Source organism: Ipomoea nil, unplaced genomic scaffold (genome assembly GCF_001879475.1).
Source record: "Ipomoea nil cultivar Tokyo-kokei standard unplaced genomic scaffold, Asagao_1.1 scaffold0268, whole genome shotgun sequence".
In the NCBI taxonomy this organism is placed as follows: Eukaryota; Viridiplantae; Streptophyta; class Magnoliopsida; order Solanales; family Convolvulaceae; genus Ipomoea; species Ipomoea nil.
Window position 1 is genome coordinate 5,418,554 of NW_017616696.1, and position 23,511 is coordinate 5,442,064.

A 23,511-nucleotide genomic window follows, 5' to 3' on the forward strand; every position below is an offset into this window, starting at 1 on the left:
TATCTCCATCTTGATTTTATACAATGCTAATATATTGGAAAATTGATTGAGATACATAAATATAATTTGTATTAACATTCCCTGATTTTTAGCTCATCAGAGGGTGTTGCTATATATTACAAAATAATAAATATATGCACAAATTGTAATACACAATTCTTCTAGATAACGCACTTTCAAATAATAATTGTAATTGTTTTTATAAAATAATAAATAATAACCGTATGTACAAATTGTAACAAAATTTTGTATTATACAACACTCTGGAAGTATAATATTTCTATCTCGATTTGACATAGTCCTGATGTATTAGAAGATCCATTGAGATACATAAATATGATTTGTATTAAACATTCCCTGATTTTCAACTCATCAAATATTCAAATATATTACATAATACAGAGTAATAGATATATGCAAAAATTGTAATACATCATTCCTCTACGCACTTTCAAGTAATAGCTACAAATTTTTTTTATAAAATAATAAATAATAACTGTATGTACAAATTGTAACAAAATTTTGTATTATTCAACACTTTGGATGTATAATATCTCCATCTTCATTTGATACACTGCTGATATATTAGAACATTAATTGAGATACATAAATATGGTTCATATTAAACATTTTATAATTTCCACCTCATCAAATATTCAAATATAATGCGGAGTAATAAATGTATGCACATATTTGAATACGTTATTCCTCTGGATAATGCACTTTCAAGTAATAGTTGCAAATTTTTCTAAAAAATAATAAATAATAAATAATAACTGTATGTACAATTGTAACAAAATTTTATGTATTATACAACACTTTGAATGTATAATATCTCCATCTTGATTTGATATAGTGCTGATGTATTAGAACATTGATTGAGACATAAAAATATGATTCGTATTAAACATTCCCTGATTTTCAGCTCGTCAAATATTCAAATATACAGAGTAATAAATGTATGCACAAATTGTAATACGTCATTCCTCTATAAAACGCACATTCAAGTAATAACTGTAAATTTTTTTATAAAATAATAAATAATAATTGTATGCACAAATTGTAACAAAATTTGATGGACAATACAACACTTTAGATGTTTGGAGTTGAAAATAAAGTCTACTAAATTTTTCCTATAGGGTGTGGTTACCACTTTGGGAATAACAAATAGTCAAATAGTATATGGCTTTTAATAATTTGACTATTAATGGACCATGGAATGTGTACACCTCAATTGTGATGTACTACTCCTGTCCTTTGTCATTGTCATGGACTTCTTATTTATTTAGTTAAATACAACTATAATAGTCTTTCTTTTTCAATAATAGTGTTATTTAAAAGTTAGCAATATAACAAATTGTGATGGGTTTATCTTAACAAGTTTTGATTGAAGTTGATTATTTTATAGACGATTTTCGGTTATAACGTTCAAGAACACTAACTCATGATGTGGACGGAGTTTCATTTTTGGACTAAAGATCCATCCTTCAATACATTCAACATTCTACTAATTATAATATGAATATGATTATCTCTTGATCCATGCATCCAAGCTTTCATGTACAAGTCTCATCGTAATTATAGGATGTCCATCTATGATGTTTCACTCTAAACTCAAGTTTATTTTCAATATTGGATAAAACCTTTTCAGTCTACATTTTCTTAACTTCATAATTATACTTTGAACATCAATTTTTTATCTATTCATTATTTGTTTTGAATATATAAATATATGAAAGTCATTTTGTCACTTACTATAATTTGAATATACTTTAATCCAACTCAAATTAATAATAAATGCCACTCAAAATAACAACTAATATAATATTTGGAGCTAATTTTTCAACAGTTATGGCTAAGTAGTAGTACTGATGTCCTAATATAAATATTAGGCGAGAATGGTCAAGTTGGTTGGTTGGTGGCAAATTATGGTCCACCCAGTGTTATGGAGACCATAACAAAAAGTACTTTTTAATATATTAAATGTACGTTATTTTTATATTGTATGTACATTATAAAATACAATATACACTCAGTAAAAAAATAATGTACATCTCCTTAATACAATGTACATTATTTTGTACTGAATGTATATTATTTTACAGTATACAAAATATGGTTCACATACCTTGTGTGGACCATAGTCCAGACAATAATGATTGTTGGTTCGTTATGTGTTGGACCCGTGTCCAGCATGCATGCTGGACACGGGTAACAGTGCCGTTAGGGACTGTTATCTCCTCTTTTTTTTTTTTTTTAAATTTCAGACCGCTTCGTTATAGAAGTATATGTTCATAATTTTATTACTATATGTTAATAACTGTACATTCATAACTCCATAACTGTACGTTCATAACTCTATAACTGTACATTCATAACTCCATATCTATACATTCATAACTCCATAATTGTACATTCATAATTTTCGAAGCTCTATGTTCATAATTTTATCACTATATGTTCATAATTGTAAGTTCATAATGTCAGAGCTCTTTGTTCATAATTCGATCAATAATTGTACATTCATAATTCCATAACTGTAGATTCATAATCTCATAACTGTAGATTCATAACTCCATAACTGTAGATTCATAACTCTATAACTGTACATTCATAACTCCATAACTGTACATTCATAATCTTCGAAGCTCTATATTCACAATTTTAAAGCTCCATGGTCATAATTTTATCACTATATGTTCATAATTGTAAGTTCATAATGTTAGAGCTCTGTGTTCATAATTTCATAATTGCATAACTGTACATTCATAATGGCATAACTGTACATTCATAACGGCATAAATGTACATTCATAATTAAAAAAAAAAAAAAATAACGCCGTTAACGGTAAAACGCGCGCGATTTTACTTTTTTTAACTAAATGACGCGTTTTTTTTAAAAAAAAACGACGTCGTTTTGGGCCCGTATCCACAATTCATTGTGGACACGGGTCCAGGGCATAATTTGCCTGGTTTGGTAGACTAAAATGTTAGTGCATTCATTTGTAGCCATGGATTTGAGCCCATTCTGATTCGATTGGGTCTCATCAAACCGTTTACATGGGAACACCTATGTAGCCCAAACCCATCAATTGGGCAAATTATATCGTGTACCGCGGTGCATAATCGATTATGCACCGCACATCAAAACGACGTCATTTTGTTAAATGAAAAGAAACGGCATTCGTTTTCCGTCGTTCCGCACCATTCTGCAAAAAGTCACTCTGTTATTCAGTTTCATTTTGTATACACTGCAATTTCAATTCAACACAACTACAATTTCATTTCGATTATTCGATATAACTACAGTTTCATTCGATATGTATAGACTCAAATATGTGAAAATGTTATTTAATTTTATTTTATATACACTATAGTTTTATTAAAACACAACAACATGATCATTTTGATATAATTACAGCTTCATTGTACAATATACATTCAAATATGTGAAATGTTATTCAGTTTCATTTTATATACACTGCAGTTTCATTTCACCACAACTACAGTATCATTTTGATATAACTGCAATTTCATTTGATAATAATATAAAAATAATACGTGAGGCAGTGTCGGTTTAGATATACTGTAGTGAGGCAGTTGGTGTTTAATACACCAAACATGCGGACTCCATTAATGTAACAACGGGCTATTTCTTTACTTAAAAAAACAGCGCCATTTTTTACCGCGGTGCACACCGTGGTCTACGATATAACGACTGCATCAATTGCGGTTCTTATACAGTGGATCTTGGTCCATAGTGTTATGTGGACTATAGTTGTCAAATGAAACTGTAGTAGAATTAAAATGACTCTTTAGTGTTGCTAAAATGAAATTAGTGTGTGTAAAAAATGAAACGAAAAAACAGAGCTCATTCAACACCGTACATTATCAAATGAAACTGTAGTATAATTAAAATGATACTTTAATGTTATTAAAATGAAACTAGTGTGTATGGAAAATGAAACTAAAATTCAGAACTATACACTAACATATATTGTCAAATGAATATGGAGTGTAACAAAAACAACACTTTAGCATTATTATAATTAAACTAGTGCTTATGGAAAATGAAATTACAAAATCTAGCTCATAGGCAATAAATATTATAATTCATCAAAATTCACATATGAATTGAAGTAGATTCCTTTAAACAAATCATATAATATAATATAATATCCCAAGACGTTCATTATTGACCGTAATTGGAGTTGCAAATTATTTTATAAACATGGATGAAGTATGAAACAGCATAGCTGGTCAAAAGAAATTCAGAAAACGACAATTAATAATCGGCAATATATAATTCCAACTTTCAAGTTAAAATAATTCTCAATTATATATATTGTTAACTGAGTTGATACAACATGAAATTAAATAAAGAGTAAACTCCTTGGTTCAAGCTAAGTTGTCATAATAAATAGAGATTCCTCCGAGTAGATACCTCAACTTTCAAAGCGACAGGATTTCGTATTCTTATGCAATGTCACGTTGATTGATAGATCAGATCGGTTTTATTTTGTTCATCAAAACATGGCTACAACTTCCATCCTAAGAAGGTAAAACAGCCTATATATCATACCAATGGTCTCTGCTACATATAATTTTCCGACCACTTGGTAATGGTGGTCGGAAATGTGAATATTGTTTGGACGCTAACGTTACGTTGTTGTTTTGATCGAACAGGCTAGCGGGCAAAGTTGCAGTGATAACGGGTGGCGCCAGCGGCATCGGAGAATGTTCGGCGAGGCTTTTTGTCCGGCACGGGGCGAAGGTCATCATTGCCGATATCCAGGACGAGCTGGGCCGCGCCGTCTGTGACGAAATCGGCGGAGACTACGTGTCTTACGTCCACTGCGACGTGAGACGCGAAGCCGACGTCGAAAACGCGGTGAACGCCGCCGTGTCCAAGCACGGGAAGCTAGACATCATGTTCAGCAACGCGGGAGTTCCCGGAAAGGGCGGAGAGTCGTCGTCGTCGATCCTAAACGCCGACTACGACAACTTCAGAACCGTGTTCGACGCCAACGTGTTCGGCGCCTTCCTGTGCGCGAAACACGCGGCGCGGGTCATGATCCCGGCGAGGAACGGCGGCAGCGTGATCTTCACTTCCAGCGTGGCTTCGGTGACGTACGGCGACGTGCCGCACGAGTACTCGGCGTCGAAGCACGCCGTGGTGGGGTTGGCGAAGAATTTGGGGGTGGAGATGGGGAGGTATGGGGTGAGAGTGAACTGCGTTTCGCCGTTCGGGGTGGCGACGCCGATGCTGAGGGGTGGCATAGGGATAGATGAGAAAGAAAAGGTGGAAGAATTTGTGTGTGAGATAGCAAACTTGAAGGAAGCTAAGGTGGAGGCGAAGGATGTTGCAGAGGCGGCGTTATACCTAGCAAGCGACGAATCTAAGTACGTTAGTGGTATCAACCTCGTCATTGATGGTGGATATAGCACAACTAATGTTGCTCTCTCCCAATCCTTAAAGAAGATGTCTTCTTCAATGTAGAGATGAAGGATGGATAAGTTCGTTACGTTGTTGTGTGAGTTTTTATTTTTATTTTTATTTTTATTTTTTGTTTACTCATAAAAATTCCAAAGAATCTATCTCAAAAGTCAAACCGGCCTCATGCATTTGGATTATAAGTTGTTTGACATGTTTATTGTTAGTCGCTTCAATTTTATACCATAAGGCAATTAGATTCCTTAATTTTTAAAAATTGTAATTTTAAACTAATTAACGGAGCCCAAAAATTAATTATTAACTTGTTATTACAAGTCACTAAGGTTCTGAAGAGATTTTCACAATGAATGTTGGTTTCGTGATCCGGGGTAGTTACTCGGTGGGCCAACGTAACTGATCGACTCAATAAAAATGTAAAAATAAATAAATAAATAAAGACAATAATTTTAACGTGGAAACAAAAAGGTAAAAACTATGGGCCTTTTTGGGCGATATCAAGTTAGAAATCTATTTTTTTGTAAGTGTTTTTGTACAATTGCATATATAGTTGTTTTTTCTAGAAAAAATGTAGCCCCCTCCTCTTGCTCTTCACTTTGCTTTTTATACTAGTAGAATGAATCGTCCAGGCTCCTCCAACTAATGAGTTTTTAGTGGGTTTAAATGGGAAAATAAATAGGCGATTAATAGGGTTTATGGGTAATATAATGGGGGGATTTAATAGGGTAATGAATGAGTAATAAAATGTGATTATTTGGGGGTTATGGAGGGATGTTGGGTAATTTGGTTGGGGAGCCAAAACTGGCTAGTTGGTCATGTCTCGAGTGTTAATTGCTGAGTCCTAGTGTCACGATCGATTGGTTGCATTGTTATGTGGTTCACCCGGATACCCATGTTGGGTATCCATCAATGAAAATTAGCAACCGACAAATGGTTGTTAGTCGCCTTCTCCATCTGAGAAGGCAACTAGTACAAGTTGACAACTAGTTGCTGATGGCCAATTTTTCCCCTAAAGATAGCTAAAGCATCGTTGGAATTCTAACGACCTACTATCACCAGTCACTAACTTATTTTTGAACTTCGATGTACTAAAATGGCATGTTGATGTGTTTGATTTTAACTTTTAAATGTTCAAAGCCTAATTGATTTCTCGTATAAAGTTCGACGGTGTATTTGACCATTTTTCCTTTGCTTTTTAATAATTTTAAAGAAGGTTATAGACTTATAGGTTTGTACTCTTATCTTATTTTACTTTATATTCTTTTATGTGTAACGATAAATCATTATATGATAATTTACTATCTTTTAATTGTTTTTTCACTCAACATATATAATGTAACAAAAATAATATGGAGTATTCTGTACTCCTTAGAGATTTGTTCTTATGGAACAAATTGATCCATGGTATGTACAAATCAATAAATTTGTATAAATTATAATTATGGTTAAAATAGTAAAGGAAAATAATTGTAGTAATATTTCATAGATTAATGCTAGAGTATTACAAGTAGTGTATTGTAATAGAATACGACATGACTTATCTTGATCTAGACAATGATCATTTATACAAGGAAAAGTTCAATAAACTCCCTAAAATGGTGGTGGCTCGCAAAACCAAATCAAGGCTCACGTGGTGGGTCATGTGACTAGGTTACGACCCACCATTCCAATCCCCAAAGACGGGCTGTGGCTGTGGGGCAAGGATGGCTAGTGGCCTCGGGAGCCCTCACTCTCTATCCGGATCGCATACTCTTCTCGAGTTCCGAGTCGTGGACTACTCTTTTTGGGTCATCCGAATCATCTCCTTGGATCCCGAGTTATGAACTCCTAAACCTCAAGTTCCATTATTGTATCATTTCTAATATCTCCATAACATTCTAAATTTTACATTTACAAATAAATCAGATACTCCATACTATTTACCATATTGATTTTTCTTAAGCTACTCTTTGCTTTTAAAAAATAATATATCTGTATTCAAAATAATAATAATAATATACCCAGTTTAAGTCAATGTGATGGGGTAATGGCCAAGTGGTTCATTATTGTCCTCGGTCTGCGCAATGAATTGCCTTAACATGGTCAATGAACAATATTTCGACGCGGTTTTATATTTATGAAAAGAATGATTTGTGTAATCTTCTCATGTTAAGACTTAAGAGTTATTTAATTTTAGGAAGGGTAGGTTGAATATATATGAAAATGTAATATTCATATGGAAAAATAGCACTTTTTTTTTTCCTTAATTATATACTTATAGCACTTTTTTTTTTTCCTGAATTATTCAAGTGGCTGTTTTTCCCCCTAAAATGTTAAATGTACATATTTATTCTTAAAATAAATATTTCATTTATTTTTCTTCTCCAACAAATTATGACCGTAATTTGGTTCAAACCAAACAAACACTATAGCAACCAAACCGAAATATTTCAATTACAATTTAGAATCGAAACTCGATATTTAGAGTTTATTAAAATCATAAACTGGAACGGACGGTTCATGCTCCGAACTGAAAAAGTAAAACACATTTATTGTTGAATTTAGACTATTTTAAAATAAAAAATAAAATTTTAAAATAAAGACGGTTCAAAACCGCGAACCGGATCCGGGATCGCCGGTTCATGGTTCAGATCCAATTTTTTTGATTCATAATTTTAATAAATTGACATCCAAATATTGGGTTCTAGATCTGAATCATAACCGAAAACTTTTAATTCGATTGCTATAGTGTCCGGTTCAGTTCGAACCGAACCGTGGTCATCCCTACGTATACGCAATAATTTGTTGGAGAAGTAAAATAAATAAAATGTTTACTTTAAGGGTAGACATGTCAATTTAATATATCAGGGGGAAAAACCACCACTTTTACAATAATTGAGAGGGCTAATGTGCTTATCTAAACAATTGAGGGGTAAAAAGTGCTATAAGTATATAACACAGGAAAAAAAGTGTAATTTTTCCTATTTATATTCAAAAATATAATATTAATTAGAAATATTTATTACTTATAAGGAAAAATGTAATATCTTTTAGAACAAATGTACAGATTAACACTTTTATATTTTGATGTAAAAATGTTACATTTTATCAAAAATATTATATATATTTTTTGAAAAATGTACAAATAGGCCATTGAACTATTTGGGGATAACAATTAAGCCACTGAACTCGAATAAGCTCCAAATTAATTCATGAACCTGCAAAAAAAGTGCAATTAACATTTTTAGCAGGTTACCAACAAGTTTATGATGGGATACTATGTGTATTTTTTATTTTATTATCCTACTAAACATTTGACAAAAAAAAAATTAAGCATTTGACTATCATGACTAATGGGCAGTTATAAAATCAAATATATCATGTATAGTTATATTCACCTGCATGGACAGCCAATCGTTATACCCTGAACCACGGCGCGCGCAGCACTATGCGCCCCGCGCCTCCAAAAACGACGTCGTTTTGTGAGGCGCGGAAGGGAGTCACGTGATCATGTGTATTTATTTATATCATTATGTGTATTTGTTCATACAATCATGTGTATTTTTTAATACAGTTATGTGTGTTTGTTTATATAATTATGTGTATTTGTTTACACAATTATGTATATTTTTTTATACAGTTACGTAAAATGACGTCGTTTTGTATCAATGCGCACAATGCAATGTACACCCCGGTGCACGATATAAATTGCTATAAACAGCTCAATTAGTCAAGTGAGTAAACTTTGGAAAGAACGAATAGTTACATTCGGTATCTTACATATAATAAAGCTATATGGTTGGGAAATAATTAATGTTATAATTAATTACCAACATTATTATTATTACTAGCTATAAATATAAAATAGCCACAACATCTTTTACTAAAAAAAAAAAAAAAAAAAAAAAGCACAACATTTGAAAAATAAAATAGCTGTTTTTTTTTTCTCGCCCATAACAAAGGATTACATTTATTGAATTAATGGAGTTATTAAATGTTATGATATTAGGATTAAGGATTCCGATTCCCGATTAATAGAAAATATAAAACGATGCATATTAGTTAAATCTCTGGTTTTACAATGAAAGTTTATTTGATATGCTTTTGTTATTTATGGTGGTTCTTGGGATTACAATATTAATTAAATTTTCGATGAAAGCCTATTCAATATCTGAAATAGTGCAATTAATGCAAGCTTCTACATATAATTTTTCTCCATCTCAAATGCTTCAAAGAAATGGCAGAAGCGAGAAGGGATGAAGAAAGCAAATGTTGCGGGCCGTGGGTCAATTATTGGACTTCATAATTAAAAAAAAAATCATTTAAGCCATAAATAAAAATTTAAATATATATAAATGTATATATTGTATGGGTCTTTAATGTTTTTTGGAATGTCTAAACTTAGGACTTTTAAAAGAAAAAAAATACATTTGAATTATCTCCACAAAAAGTGGTCTTGGACTTATAAAATGACATTTTAGTTTATGGAATGCCATGTGCATAAAGAATATATTATATAATCATATAAAAAAATGTGTTCAATTAGAGTTTAAATTTACTCATATAAATTTTGAAATTTGCTTTCTAAATGTAATTATCTTAGTTATTATTCGTATTGTGAAAATTATTATATAGATGAAATACAATTAAGAATAAATCAATGTAATTATGTAAATTCTCTCTTTGAATATGTACATAATTAGAGATTATATTAACCATACAAAATTTTAATTATAATTTTGTATTCTATAAAAATAATAAATACTTGACCAATGGAAGCTAAAAAATATTATTATATTAAACAATTTAAAATATTTTTATTATTTTTTATTTTTTATTTATATTTATATTTATAATAACATATTTTTTTTCCCGTGTATCGTGCGGGTGAATTACTAGTTATTATAAACACAATAGAAAAAAGCCCAAAATAATTACGGAAGAATTAATTCCAAAACACAAAGAAGCCCACAATATTACAGTCCACAAAAAAGCCCGACCCAATATCCCTATCCATAAAAACCCTATCTTGTAAACCCTACTAATATCTCTCCATTGTCGAAACCCTAGCAGCCTCCCTCCATTCATCTTCCAGCAGAAGCCCTGCCCGCAGAGCTCTCCCACCAGCAGCAACAACCATGGGTCGCGTACGTACAAAGACGGTGAAGAAGTCCTCTCGCCAGGTCATCGAGCGCTACTACTCGCGCTTGACTCTGGACTTCCACACCAACAAGAAGGTTCTGGAAGAGGTAGCCATCATCCCGTCGAAGCGCCTCCGCAACAAGATCGCCGGGTTCTCGACCCACCTGATGAAGCGGATCCAGAAGGGGCCCGTGAGGGGCATCTCGCTCAAGCTCCAGGAGGAGGAGAGAGAGCGCCGCATGGACTTCGTCCCCGATGAATCTGCAATCAAGATTGACCGCATTGAGGTCGACAAGGAGACCATTGACCTGCTTGCTTCCTTGGGTATGAGTGAACTCCCTGGGGTTGTCCTCAAGGAGGAGGAGACCGTCGGGATTGCCCCAGCCCCTGCTTTTGGCGGTGGGCGTGGTGGCTTTGGCGGCGGAAGGCGGTACTAAAACATCTCTCTATTGGCTTTTGATACTATTTAGTATAATGTAGACCCAGTGTTTTTCTATCCAGATGGTTTGTTTTCTAGTACTTGTGGAAAGACTTGTGCTTTTTTATGTTTTGCCCATGTTTGCTCTCTGGGTTATCAATTACAAAGATGTTCAAGATTTTGTTGTTATATTTTATTTGCCGGAGATGATTATTATGCTATCTGTCTGCTTTGATATTAACTTTAGATCTTCAAATATGATCTTTTAGTGTTTTGGGTCAAATGTTTGCTTAAATATTGAATTCATTTCCACTGAATCTAGCCTGATTCAACAGTTGTGGAATTGCATAAGAATAAGCTTGAGAATTAGAATGTATGAGTTCAGTTTGGTTAGTTATTTGAGCTGCATAAGTTTGATTCAACAGGAAACAAATCCCAGTTCATGCTGGATAAAGTTATTCTTGAGTTGATGCCATATGTGGTTTTTTGAATATAGTGTTTTTTGCCCAGTTTTGTCTTGGACTTTCAAGTTAAACCAATTGTGATATTCGTTTGGTTAATTTGAAAGTTTAGGACCAACGGTGGAAAAATGACTATATTTGAAGGATCCTAGATGACATTAACTCAATTATTCTTCATCCTTCAACTTCTTAGTGACAAGGAGATGTAAAGATATATTGAAACTTTGATTCAAGTTCTTCATGAACTTTCCTATAGTACAATGAAAAACGGATTTAAAATCCTCTTTGTTGCCATGGGAGTAGTCTATAGTGTAAGGGAACAATGTAGGGAAAGAAACAAATTAGGGAAGATCACTCGCTTGAATTGGCAAGCCCAACCATGTTAAGCATATGGCGATCTTCTTTAAATCTCTCAAGTATGGTTCCTTTGATGCGATCTTGTGTTTCTTCTTGAGCTTTCTTGACGATGACTCCCCAGCACTCTATTGCTTCTGGATATATAACATTGCTTGCTGACAAGCTGGGGCTGCCAAATGTAGTGCATGGGAAAGTATGGCCCTGATCGAAGTTGGCTAGGATGAACAACCCAAAATGATTCACTCTTCCTCCAAAACCAATGCCATTAGGAATGCTCTCCGAACTGAAATTTACAGCACACTGCAAATGCAAAAAGTTTTCAAACATACATTTCTTCAACTCAGTAAATGCTTATAAAAAGAGTGATTTTGACCTTATTTTAGCACTGCATTATGATTCTCAGAGCTAAATCAGAACAAATTGCTTGAAATTTCATTTCTTTCAAGACTTCCAGCATCAAATATGCTCATATAGTGATATGGCAATTTCATTTCAACTTGGGCAAGAATATGAAGAATGACCAGACTTACCCACTGTATATTGTGGTTTGCTCCAGTGGGGCGGAAAATTGATGCTTTTGGGTAAAGTTGGAAGATGAACGATTTCATATCTCCATAAAATTCTGCGTGTCTCTCCCATGGCTGAGATGCATAACCTCCGTATATATAACCTTCTTTGTCTTTGATAATTAACACAGAAGGACCTTTGTCATTCCTGCAGTTCACGGTAAAAGTCAGGAACTAAGGCTAACAGCAAACTGTGAAACAGAAATGGAGATTTTGTAAAAGATAGAAATGAAATGCAGTAACTCAGAGTATTGTAAGTGATACCGCAAAGTATGATAATTCTTGAACTAAATGTTTCCAGGTTAAATTACCAAGTAAAAGCATAAACTAGGATAAAAGAAAACACAAGTATACTTACGATACGTTTCCCAAGAATGTATTGAAGCTTAAGCCATGAACTGTACTGTGATAAAGAAGTTTCCATTCATGCAGGTCCTCTTGAGGGAGGGCACCTCCAATTAGCCAAGCATATTCCTTCCTTAACAAGATTACATTAGAATTAATATTGTCCTGGTGCACTAGTCTAGGAACATCAGAACCTACACAAAGGACAATACAAATTTCTTCAGAGAAATACAATACTAAGAAGGGCAAAAACCTCATATTTGCATATGCTTTTAGCTAATGATGTAAATCACTTAGACAAAAGTATTAGGTGAAGAGGATTAATGAATCAACCAAATAATGTCATCTCATTCTATAGGAAGTCCAGACTCTTGGCTAAAGAACTTCCTAAAATATCCAAGATTATGATAAAAATAGAAGGGTTCTAAATTCTAATTCTCAAATACGGTAAACTTTAGTATTTAAAACATCAAAATGCTGAATGACCATAAATGAGGAACCTGGATCAGATGGCATCAACAAACTTCCAAGGAACTTCCTTACAGATGGGAGAAGTGCGCACCACTTTCTAAACTCTTCATATGACATACAACTCTCAGCCGGTTTTTGACTATCCGTTGTGAAATTTGCAGCATTGAGGAGTATGCCAATAACTTCCGAATGTGAACCTGGTCCATGTTGTTGAGAAAATACACTATCTAGCATTGCAGTTAAAACAGCTTCAAGATCAGACCTGCAGGTTCATTCCAGTATAAAACAAATTACAACAAGCTAAACAACTGTGATTGTATTCCTCTATTAGTTTCATTTGTAAGAACTGCATCCTTGCAACTAAGGATAGTAAGACTTTTGCTTCTACCTTCCAACGGTGCCATCAGCAGAGACATCTAATAGTTGATAGATGAACTCTTCAATCTCATCTTTCGTTCCTTTTTCATAAGTTGCCTGTCACATGAAAACCACATCAATGTCATAGCCATTAGAATGATTTCACATCAAATTTTTGTTTTTGGAGTGCAATTCAGAGTTTCTATCGTCACACAATGACTAATCCCCTCGCTGAATTCTAGGCACCTCTAAGGGTGGGACAACTTTATAGCTATGAAATTGTTCGTCCCAAAAGGTTGAATCCCCAACCCCAAGGGCCCCCATACCCCGACAGAGCATCTAAGAGGGGATGTAAATCATGGTAACTCAGTTGAACCACAAATGCTAGACCTTTGCTTACTGCGCACAAGGAACCCCCTCACTGTCGCTAGTAAGACTGGATCCCCAGCGACAAGACTCGATCCTGGTCATTCTTTCCAAATTTCACCCCGATGACCAACTGAGGGCAGCTATGAAATTGTTGCAAAACCATTTTGTAGTGTATTCCATGGAATTTCAGGCCAACACTTGAAATAAAATGACAAAGCTTTCAACAAAATTCCTAATAGTAGCTACCAATTTGGTTTCCAAACTTGTATAGGTTCTTCTACAAGCCCACCTAGAAAACTATTAAGACTTGAAGATTAAATCTAAAATCAACATTAATTAATAGCATTAAAACTAGAACAAGAACAAGTGAAAAAGGAACTTACTTTAGCAATAACAAGATCTTCAAAGGTAAGCTTTTGATCCTTGCGATTCTGAGAGGCCAAGTCGAACAATCTATCCCCCAGCGGCCCTTCAATTCCAACGTGATTCTATCCACACAAGAAAGATAAACATAAAATTTTCCAAATCGATGGGAGGAATTACGGTTTTAGAAAAAACGAAATTGCAGAAAGTAGAGAGAGACCTTGAAAACAGAAGGGGAGATGTGCTGGGCATTTCTTTCAGATTTCTCGGCGAGTGAAAGGAACAATGAGTAAAGGTCTTCTAGTTCCTTCTCAGTGAACGCTCTGTTCAGCGAATTCGTAAAGCATTTAACAGATACAGATATACAGATGGATAGATAGATAGAGAAAGAGAGAGAGAGAGAGAACCTTTTGGCGGAAGCAAAGCGAGGATTGATAGAAGACGACGGAGAATTGCCCATCTCTCCGGGAGAGAGAATAGCAGTGACGCGGAGAAAAGTAAGGTGCGTAATTGTGAGACATTAATGGAGTAGAAAGCAATTTAGAGAAGATCTTAATCGTAATTCGAAAGAAATTCAGTGGCTTCATCGCAATTATTTACTAGTTTCTGTATGGATTAGGGAATAATGGATCTTCCAACTCCAAAGAGAGGTTTACACGATATGATGTGCCCAGCACTATGCAGATCAGAACCTGTACACGTTTCAGTCTGTGTTCTTGGCTTCTTTCTACTAATTCTTCCTTTACGTATTATTCAAAATCCGTTCTTTATACAATTTATCAATGGTTATCCGCTTGCTTGCATAGTTTCAAGAAACCCCATTTCATTGAACTCCATAAAATTAAGCTTTTAAGTATTTCTCATGGTTTTCTTCACAAATTTCCAAATTGGAGAGTGAGTTTGTTGCTTTAATTTTCTCAGATATTGTTGGAGATGCTAGTCTATAAGAATAACTGAGACTGCTGTATGAGATAGTATATTATAATACTTTTTATGAATTTATAAAAAAAATATGGATTATTTCTTTAGCCCAAGTCAAGTTGATTAGACTATTGATTTGGTAACTACAAAGTTACAACTTCAACTCCTAACCTGAGTGGTAATCTAGACTTGTTTTTCATTGTGTGGTCCTTTGACGACGATGGTCACAAGCAGGGACGGAGCCAGGAATTCCGTTGAGCGGGAGCGAAGAAGCAGGGAGTGAAGGCGAAACATGAAAACAAAATAGATAATTTGAAAAAAATAAATTACCCAAGAAATATATGTATAAATATTGTTGGATATGAGTAAAAAATAAAACACATCAAAATTTTATAAAAATATTCATAACAAAATATTTGAAACATAATTAATTTGATAAAATAATTTGAATAGAGAATACATTATAAATTACACGTCTCATTATTAATATAAAAGAATGATATAATTAATTTGATAAAATAATTTGAATAGAGAACACATTATAAATTACATGTCTCATTATTAATATAAAAGAATTATATATATGTGAAACTGCCAACAAAGAATTTGAACCTCAACCTTCATTATAATTAAAATGTGCTCGGTCAACTAATCTAACTCACTTATTGTTATCATTCTTCCATTCTTTTATACTGATACTAAAATTTGTACTATATATACATATATACATACGAAAGTTATATATAGGGCAACTGCCCCTTTGGCTCCGTCCCTGGTCACAAAGTGATATTTACTCAAGGCACACCCTTGAATAGCGAGTGTGGATTTCCCCTCAATTTTTATTTTTTATTTTATTTTATTTTTTTTTATCTTGCACCATTTAAATGGTGGTGTTTTTTAATTTGTTGATGATGCAATTGTCTTTGCCTCTAAGTTGTACTGTACTGTTAAACTAAAGTGAGAATTTGTGGGATTATTATATACTAGTATGCCACCCGTGCGATGCACGGACTAAATATTTGAAATATAAAAATTATGTTATATTATTAAAAGTTATTATTGTTATAAAATTTAATTTTATATATAAAAAGGAAATATGGGGTTTATTCTCTTTTTTTTTTGTTATTTTATAATTATTATGTTAATTTGCTATAATAAAATTATGACCATAAAGATTTGCAATTAAAATAATAATTGATATTTAAGATGGGTAATGATATTTATGGGGGCATATATATACATTATTGCCTGCTCTCATTGTTCCCTACGATTCTTGTAAAATAACTAATTAACATTACAATAATACCAACTATAATTTATATTTTAAAGTTAAACCTCCTTATATACATTTGACATATATATATATATATATATATATATATATATATATATATATATATCATTTTAAAATAAATTTTTAAAAACCAAGTATTAAAATTTATTCAAGGCACACAATTATAACCTAAATATTTAAGTATATGAACTAACATTACTCAAGATATAATAGCATATTACCAGTACCACTATAACAAATTATAAAATAAAATTTTGAACACATGATTGGAACATTACACAGTAAATTAACAAAACAAAAATTAAATACATTATACAATAATTGTTGTCACAAAAGAAAACAGTGGAATATAAAATAAATTCATAAATAAATATCTAACTATCTAACTATAAACATAATCTAAATGTAAATTTATTATATATATATATTGTTGGGCTGTGTAGCAAAAAACCAAAGCCCAAATAAATTTACAACCCAAAAGTAATCCAACAACCCAAATATAAATACCCAGCCCACCCATTTCAACCCAACTAATTCTCCATTTCCCCCTTCATCTCCCACTCTCCCTCCCTATTCTGCGAAATCCCTCCCTCCTACAGAAATGAAAATCAAGCTAGAGAAATCCAACCGACGCTTCATCAGTCCATGCTTCTTAACTCCAACAATGCCTACAATCTGCTTCTAATTTCCTCACTTCAGCATCGCAAAGTCAGTACATAATATCTTCACACTGTCTCTGTCCTAGTCTGTTTCGATTAAGAGATATAATCTTCCATGGCTATAGAGAAAGAATTCATCTCACACGGTATGTTTTAATTATATTCTATGAACAAACATAGTATTAACTCATTAGCTAGAAACCCTAACTCCTTTGTGGCTTTGTTTACAGATCTACCTACACATGAACATCAACAAAGGAATATAGCTGTAGAAAAACACAAAAAGCAGGCCCAGAAGTGCATGCAGAGAGATTTCGATGTTTACAGGCTTCTCTTGAAAGGGACAACGACCGATTTCTTAAAGATAAGTAGCCCCTTATTAATTCAAAACTATGAAACTCTCGCTAAAAGATTAATTTCTAGACTTAGAATATGTAGGAAATAAATTTATGTGTTGTACACACTTATTAGCAAAAGTTTTTTTTTTTTTTTTTTGGGTGCTAAAAAAGGCATAAATGTGTCTAGCTTATATGATTACTACCTGCTAGACTGTTTGTAGGCATCAATTTCCTATCTTATTAGGATTGAAAAAAATTACTGATATTCTGTTTTTTTTTTGTTCTTGTTCTTTAATTTTTTATTTTTTTGGTACTGAATGTTATCTATTTCCTATGCTTTTAGTGAATTTTTGTTTTAGATATGCCATTACATTTGAATTCTCATATGGAATATTTGAATAGTATGTGCATTATTAACTCTTTTCTGTATTTTTGTATAAAGGAATATATGGGAAGTGGAAATGAAGCAGGAAATGTTCAATTTATGGATGAAAGGTATATCTTACTGCTTATACCCAATACTTGAATCCATAATTAATGTGTTGCATACTCTGATGCTATTTTGCCAAGAGATTTTTACTTCTAAACAACTTGTACTCAATTAGTTATTTAATCAATGTAACTGCAGTTTTCATTATATATATATATATATATATATATATATATATATAACCTGTGTACTTCATTTTACCAATAGATTGCAGTATAGATTTTTTTTTTTTGTGCTCATGTTTTTTCTAGAGTGATTAAAACTGCTATATTGATTTGAGTGTGGTCTAAATGGGTGATAGATCTTCTAGATGATACAATTTACAGCATTTTTTTTTTGTGTTCATGCAATTTTCTGGGTATTATGTCATTACTTGCAAGTTCATATAAGAATGTGATACCAATTCCTATTTGTTTTCCCAGTAGTGAAATATAATTTTTATTTTTTGTTTATCTAGCATGTTACAGAAGCGCTCCTCTAATTGTTTGTCTAGTTAAGTTGACTAAGCATATATGTGAAATAAAATATGCTAGACAAAAAAATCAATAAAAAAATGAAAACAAAAAAGTAAACAACTATCAACTCATTTCATTTCATACTTAACCATCCTGACTTAATTCCATTATAGCACATCCACATTCTGTAGTCTGTACTGCGATAAATCAATTTAATATGTCGGATAGTTGTATGACATCTTTGCTCCAATATGCTTTAGACGTACACTCTATTATTTTTCTCAAATCATAAAAGAATCTATTTTTCTCAAATCTTAAAAGAATTGAGAATACATATTTTTTATTTAATGATAGTTTGCATTCAATTTATGTGCTATCTTCTTTAAAGAAATGACAATAAAGAATACTATCCTTGAATTAGTCCATCAAAAGTACATATCAGTTACCCAATGCATTACAACAGCAATAATGAACATGATGTACACTATCAAACTGAGTTCATGAATTAAATTTCTGTTCTATATACATAGAGGTTCTATGCATACTGTAAGCATCCATACCGACTTAATAGCATGTCCTAATCGCAACATGACTACTCATTGCAGTCCATTTGTGTGTTAGCCTCGTCAAAGAGTAGACCATAGAAAAGAGTATTTTTTTTTTAGAGTTAAAAGTGCCCATAACTTACTCAATCTACCATTAGTGCAATTATCAATTTGCACTTATACTTTAAAACTTAGGTCATTAACAAACTCTGTTCTATATACACTATCATTCAATACAAAGATATTCGACACAATGTATTTGTTTCTTATAGGTAAGCCAAGTAAGCCATGGTATGAAATCAAGCTGCCAGCGGGGAGAACCTAAACACACTTATCACCAGGTACAGGTTAATGCATTAGCCTTGTATACTATTATAATAACAATAGTGGTTGGTCCACTAGCTGCATTACAAAGTATAGATGATTTTAGGAACAAAATACTAAATTAAAACAGCAAAGACCACACTAACAAATACAAATTACCATTAGAAAACATAATCCCTAAAATAGCCACTTAAAAAAAAAAGCAGTGAAGGCAATCTATACCCGGTGATAGTTTTTTATGTTATATCTCCAAAAGAATAATATTTACCTTTCCCTAAAGTCAATAAACTCAGGCAACTCTTTAGGGTCTGTAGACTGTTGCAACTTCATGAGGAAGAAGATGATTTCACATGAGCATTAACAGTCTCTGTAGATTGTTGCAACAAAACAATTGATTTTTGGGTTAAAAATCAGTGTATATAATAGATCTGTTGATAAACGGGTAAAAACAAAATGCTTTTATAGTATTATAATTTATAAAATTTATTGAAATGTTAACAGTAAACATATAAGCTTTGTTTTCCAGGTTTTCAAGATAAACATGATAAAAAGGTATAGAAGGATTAAATAAGAAGTAGCTACCATTTTTGAAGTAAGCCCAAATTAGTAGTAGATTTAAAGGTGTAGAAAGGTATGCTTAGAACTGTACCGATATTTGCATCTATATGGCTCTTCTTCATGCAGCCTATGGTAACTGATCCCTTAAGCTTCTTCATGACTGTTTGTACTGCATTATCACCTTTTGACTTGCTTGCAACTGAAAACCTTTTGTGATTCATGCATGTAAATGCAATCTTGTATATTTATAAATATAGTGCTTGCTTAAGATATGAAACTAACTAAATAAGAAGGTAAATGATGATACTACCATCTGATGTCTAAGCCATAAACATATAACTATCATTTTACTATTTCACTTTAATGTGTGTGTAGATGAATATAAAACTAACACCAGTGTGCCAAATGTGTGTGGATACGTGGATACAGAGCATAACCAACAAAAAATTCAGAGTTAACATTAATATAAAAAAATAGCAGCACAAATTTCATATTTAATTACCACTAACCTTTTCATCATGAAATAAGCATACTATTGATGCCCTTTGTTTTATTGTTTTCAGGTGCTGCATATGTTCACACCAAGCGGAGACTATTTGCTTTGGTCATAAAATCTGGGTTTAGTTGAGATGCAAGAACAAATTGGCCAGCCATTCTAAAGAGATCAGCTGTGTATGTGAATGGCGCAATGTAATTGCATGTATATATATATACAACGAAAGTAATCATCAGGCTGTGGCTACCGCCGTGAACCTAAATAGGCCTAAAGAGTAGTAATCGTTTACCAAGAATGGCACTTAATACAGATCAGAACTAAAAGATTAAATATAGCAATAATAAAAGACGAAATAGGATTAGACTTCTAATTAATGTGAATGATTATAACTTAGAAATAAATACAATAATTACTTTAAACCAATGACAAAAAAAGAATTCAAAAAATTAATAATGATTACAATCTCACCCAAATTGTCTAACTTCTGCCAACACGTTTTATAAAACCAAAGCATTGGAAACCCAAATCTCTCAAGCAATATTATAGATAGCCGAAACTCTATCCCTATCCCTAAATAAAAGAAAAAAAAATCATAACTAAATCCAAAATGCTTGGGCGGGAGAATGGGGCCATTTCATTGGCAAAATCCCCTCTCTTTATTAGAATAAGAGATTACTGTTTTGTTATGCCATTATTTACTGCAGCATGCAGAAGTAGGACCCTATTGTCTCCATGTTGCATAGAACTGTTCCTATCTTCACACATATGGCCGCCGGCAAGCTAAGTGACAGAAATAATTGTACGTGTGTCAAGTTTTCCTTCACCACCTATATATGTAGATGATGATGAGTGCAGTAGTGCTTAATTGAACTGCCTCCTTCCTTAACATTTAACATTTTTTTTTTTAACTTATGTATACTATTTTTCGTATTTTGACTATAAGGTTGTTGGGAAAAATTTTCTGCAAGGACGAGGATGCAATTCTCCGGCGAGGATGAGGCAGGGTCAGGGAGTATTACTAGGGGTAGAGGTTTTAAGCTTCAGTTGGATATTTTTCGGTTTCGGTTTTTTAATTTTAAAAAATTAAACAATTTGATTTAACATTAGAGTTCGGTTGGATTTCGATTTGATATTCGGTTCGATTTAAGATCTCCAAATTTTAACATTTCCTAAATTTCGGAACATACTATCAAACAATACATATTCCCAACATAATCACATAATTCAAATCCAAATCTAAAGCTAAACATTATATAACAAAATAGCAATCCAAAGTTCAAACATACTACTAAATACTAAGGCTATCCTTATCCCAAAAATTTCTCTCACTTTCTAAAATGAGTCCCACTTCCACATCATCAATTTTGTATATAATAAAATAATATTAAAAGAAATAATAAAAATAAAAAAAAAAACATAAAAAGTTGTGCAGTTGTCCTTTTGCAGCTTTTTCTTTCATTAGCAAATTCTCTCTCTTATTTCTATTTTAGCAATTCTCTCTCCAATTTCAATACACATCAGCATCAAAAAAGAATAAAAAAATGTATTCTCTCTCTTCCATGTCATTTAGAAAGGGGTAAAATTTCTGGGATGGGGTTTGGCTAATTACCAAACATCAGTTGACTTTTTTGCACAACCGACACTACAGTTGGCTCACTTGAAATATTTTATTTACAAGATGAGTAATCATCTATCTGTATAGTTAATATTTGAAGAACAAGTATCAAGTACTGTATATATAGTTAATTTTTGGACACAAGCCGTCAATGCTAGTGCACTGGAATATTATTTTCCAGTGCTGTGGAAATATATTCCAATACTAGAATATAATTATAGTGCACTGGAAATCAAAATTAGAATGATGTTAAAGCACATTAAATTCATAGAAACATTACACTATTACACTAAGGAAAATATTGAATATTGTAAGAATAACTCAAGTCAGCTATAATTATGAGGTAAAGAACAATTGTGGCAAACAACAAAAGTGTAAAGTAGAGAACAATCCATAAAAAAATCAAATAAAAAAATTTAAGAGAGATACCAGTGAGAATAGGAACGGAACGTCGGAGCAGGCATCAAATGACTTGGATTTACTTTTTTTTTTATTATTATTATTATTATTATTATTATTATTATTATTATTATTATTATTATTAAAAAATCAAATGATATTTGGTTCGATTTGATTTTTACCAAATCGTTCGGTTCAATTCGATATTTAACCGAACTATTCGGTTTATAAGAATCCCGAACCATTTGATTTTTTGATATATTACTAATTTGGGTCAGGTTAAATAATACCGAACCGAATTGCTCACCCCTAGTATTACTCAACATTATTGAGACTAACATAACATGTTTTGTTGAGGAAGCAAACACGTATGTAGATTGGTTGGCTTCAAGTCATAACATGAATACTCTTGGTTACCCGCATGGACAGCTCAACTAGTCACAGAGGTGAAACTTTGGAAGAATGACCAGGGATTGAGTCTCACCAGCGACAGTGTGAGAGCAACCTCTCAAAGTGAGGGGCCAGGTTCTTTGTGCGCAGTGAGCACAGATCTAACCTCTGTGGTTCATGTTCAGTTGAGTTACCATGAATTACATCCTCCCAAATGCCTCTGTCAGGTTGGGGTTCAGCATTTTGGAAGAATGAATACTCTTTTGGTGTTCCACCATAAAGGATTAGCTTGCTTACCTATTGCGGATATAATTAGCATGGCCGAATTTTGGAGCGTGCAAGATGGGTAACAACACATGGCCTCAATTTTTAGAGGGTCTAATATTTACATCGTTTATACTTATTTGAAATAAAAACGATATATTTTACAGTAGAAACTGTAATTTTTACATTCAGTTGGTGTTACACTCTTCATACTTATTTGAAATAAAAATTATATATTTTACAGTATTGATTTTAAAGATTGTGATTATACTTTTGGTAAGGCCTCATTTATTTATAAGAACGGGGCCACAAAAAACTATGAACATATATATATTTATAAAATTATGAACATATAGCTCTATAATTATGAATCTACGGTTTAGAAATTATGAATCTACAGTATAGAAATTATGGATATGGAACCGTGCCCACCTTGCAAGGTGGACACGATTCCACAGCATAACGTTCCCTTTAAGACATGTAA

The 23,511-nt window shown here is 32.6% G+C and overlaps 3 protein-coding genes and 2 long non-coding RNA genes across 5 annotated transcripts; 3 read left to right on the forward strand and 2 right to left on the reverse strand.

Moving 5' to 3' along the window:
* Window positions 1–4,450: 4,450 nt before the first annotated feature.
* Window positions 4,451–5,659, forward strand: LOC109150068 (secoisolariciresinol dehydrogenase-like). Its single transcript, XM_019298048.1, has 2 exons — window positions 4,451–4,558; window positions 4,686–5,659. The coding sequence occupies exons 1-2, from the start codon at window positions 4,533–4,535 to the stop codon at window positions 5,497–5,499; spliced, it is 840 nt and encodes a 279-aa protein (XP_019153593.1). The 5' UTR covers window positions 4,451–4,532; the 3' UTR covers window positions 5,500–5,659.
* A 292-nt stretch (window positions 5,660–5,951) lies between these two features.
* Window positions 5,952–22,886, reverse strand: LOC109150132. The gene is made up of 3 exons (XR_002049087.1): window positions 22,791–22,886; window positions 15,954–15,958; window positions 5,952–5,961 (listed from the first exon to the last, which is right to left on the reverse strand). It is a non-coding gene; the product is annotated as an uncharacterized LOC109150132 (long non-coding RNA).
* LOC109150094 (40S ribosomal protein S17-like) lies at window positions 10,465–11,231 on the forward strand. Its single transcript, XM_019298054.1, has one exon. The coding sequence runs from the start codon at window positions 10,569–10,571 to the stop codon at window positions 11,007–11,009; it is 441 nt and encodes a 146-aa protein (XP_019153599.1). The 5' UTR covers window positions 10,465–10,568; the 3' UTR covers window positions 11,010–11,231.
* Window positions 11,658–14,864, reverse strand: LOC109150078 (TLD domain-containing protein 1). The gene is made up of 8 exons (XM_019298052.1): window positions 14,687–14,864; window positions 14,500–14,602; window positions 14,300–14,404; window positions 13,579–13,664; window positions 13,220–13,452; window positions 12,733–12,913; window positions 12,339–12,522; window positions 11,658–12,108 (listed from the first exon to the last, which is right to left on the reverse strand). Exons 1-8 carry the CDS (start codon window positions 14,737–14,739, stop codon window positions 11,803–11,805), a joined length of 1,251 nt encoding a protein of 416 aa, XP_019153597.1. The 5' UTR covers window positions 14,740–14,864; the 3' UTR covers window positions 11,658–11,802.
* Window positions 17,071–20,594, forward strand: LOC109150110. Its single transcript, XR_002049085.1, has 4 exons — window positions 17,071–17,299; window positions 17,384–17,986; window positions 19,254–19,322; window positions 20,427–20,594. It is a non-coding gene; the product is annotated as an uncharacterized LOC109150110 (long non-coding RNA).
* Window positions 22,887–23,511: the final 625 nt, after the last annotated feature.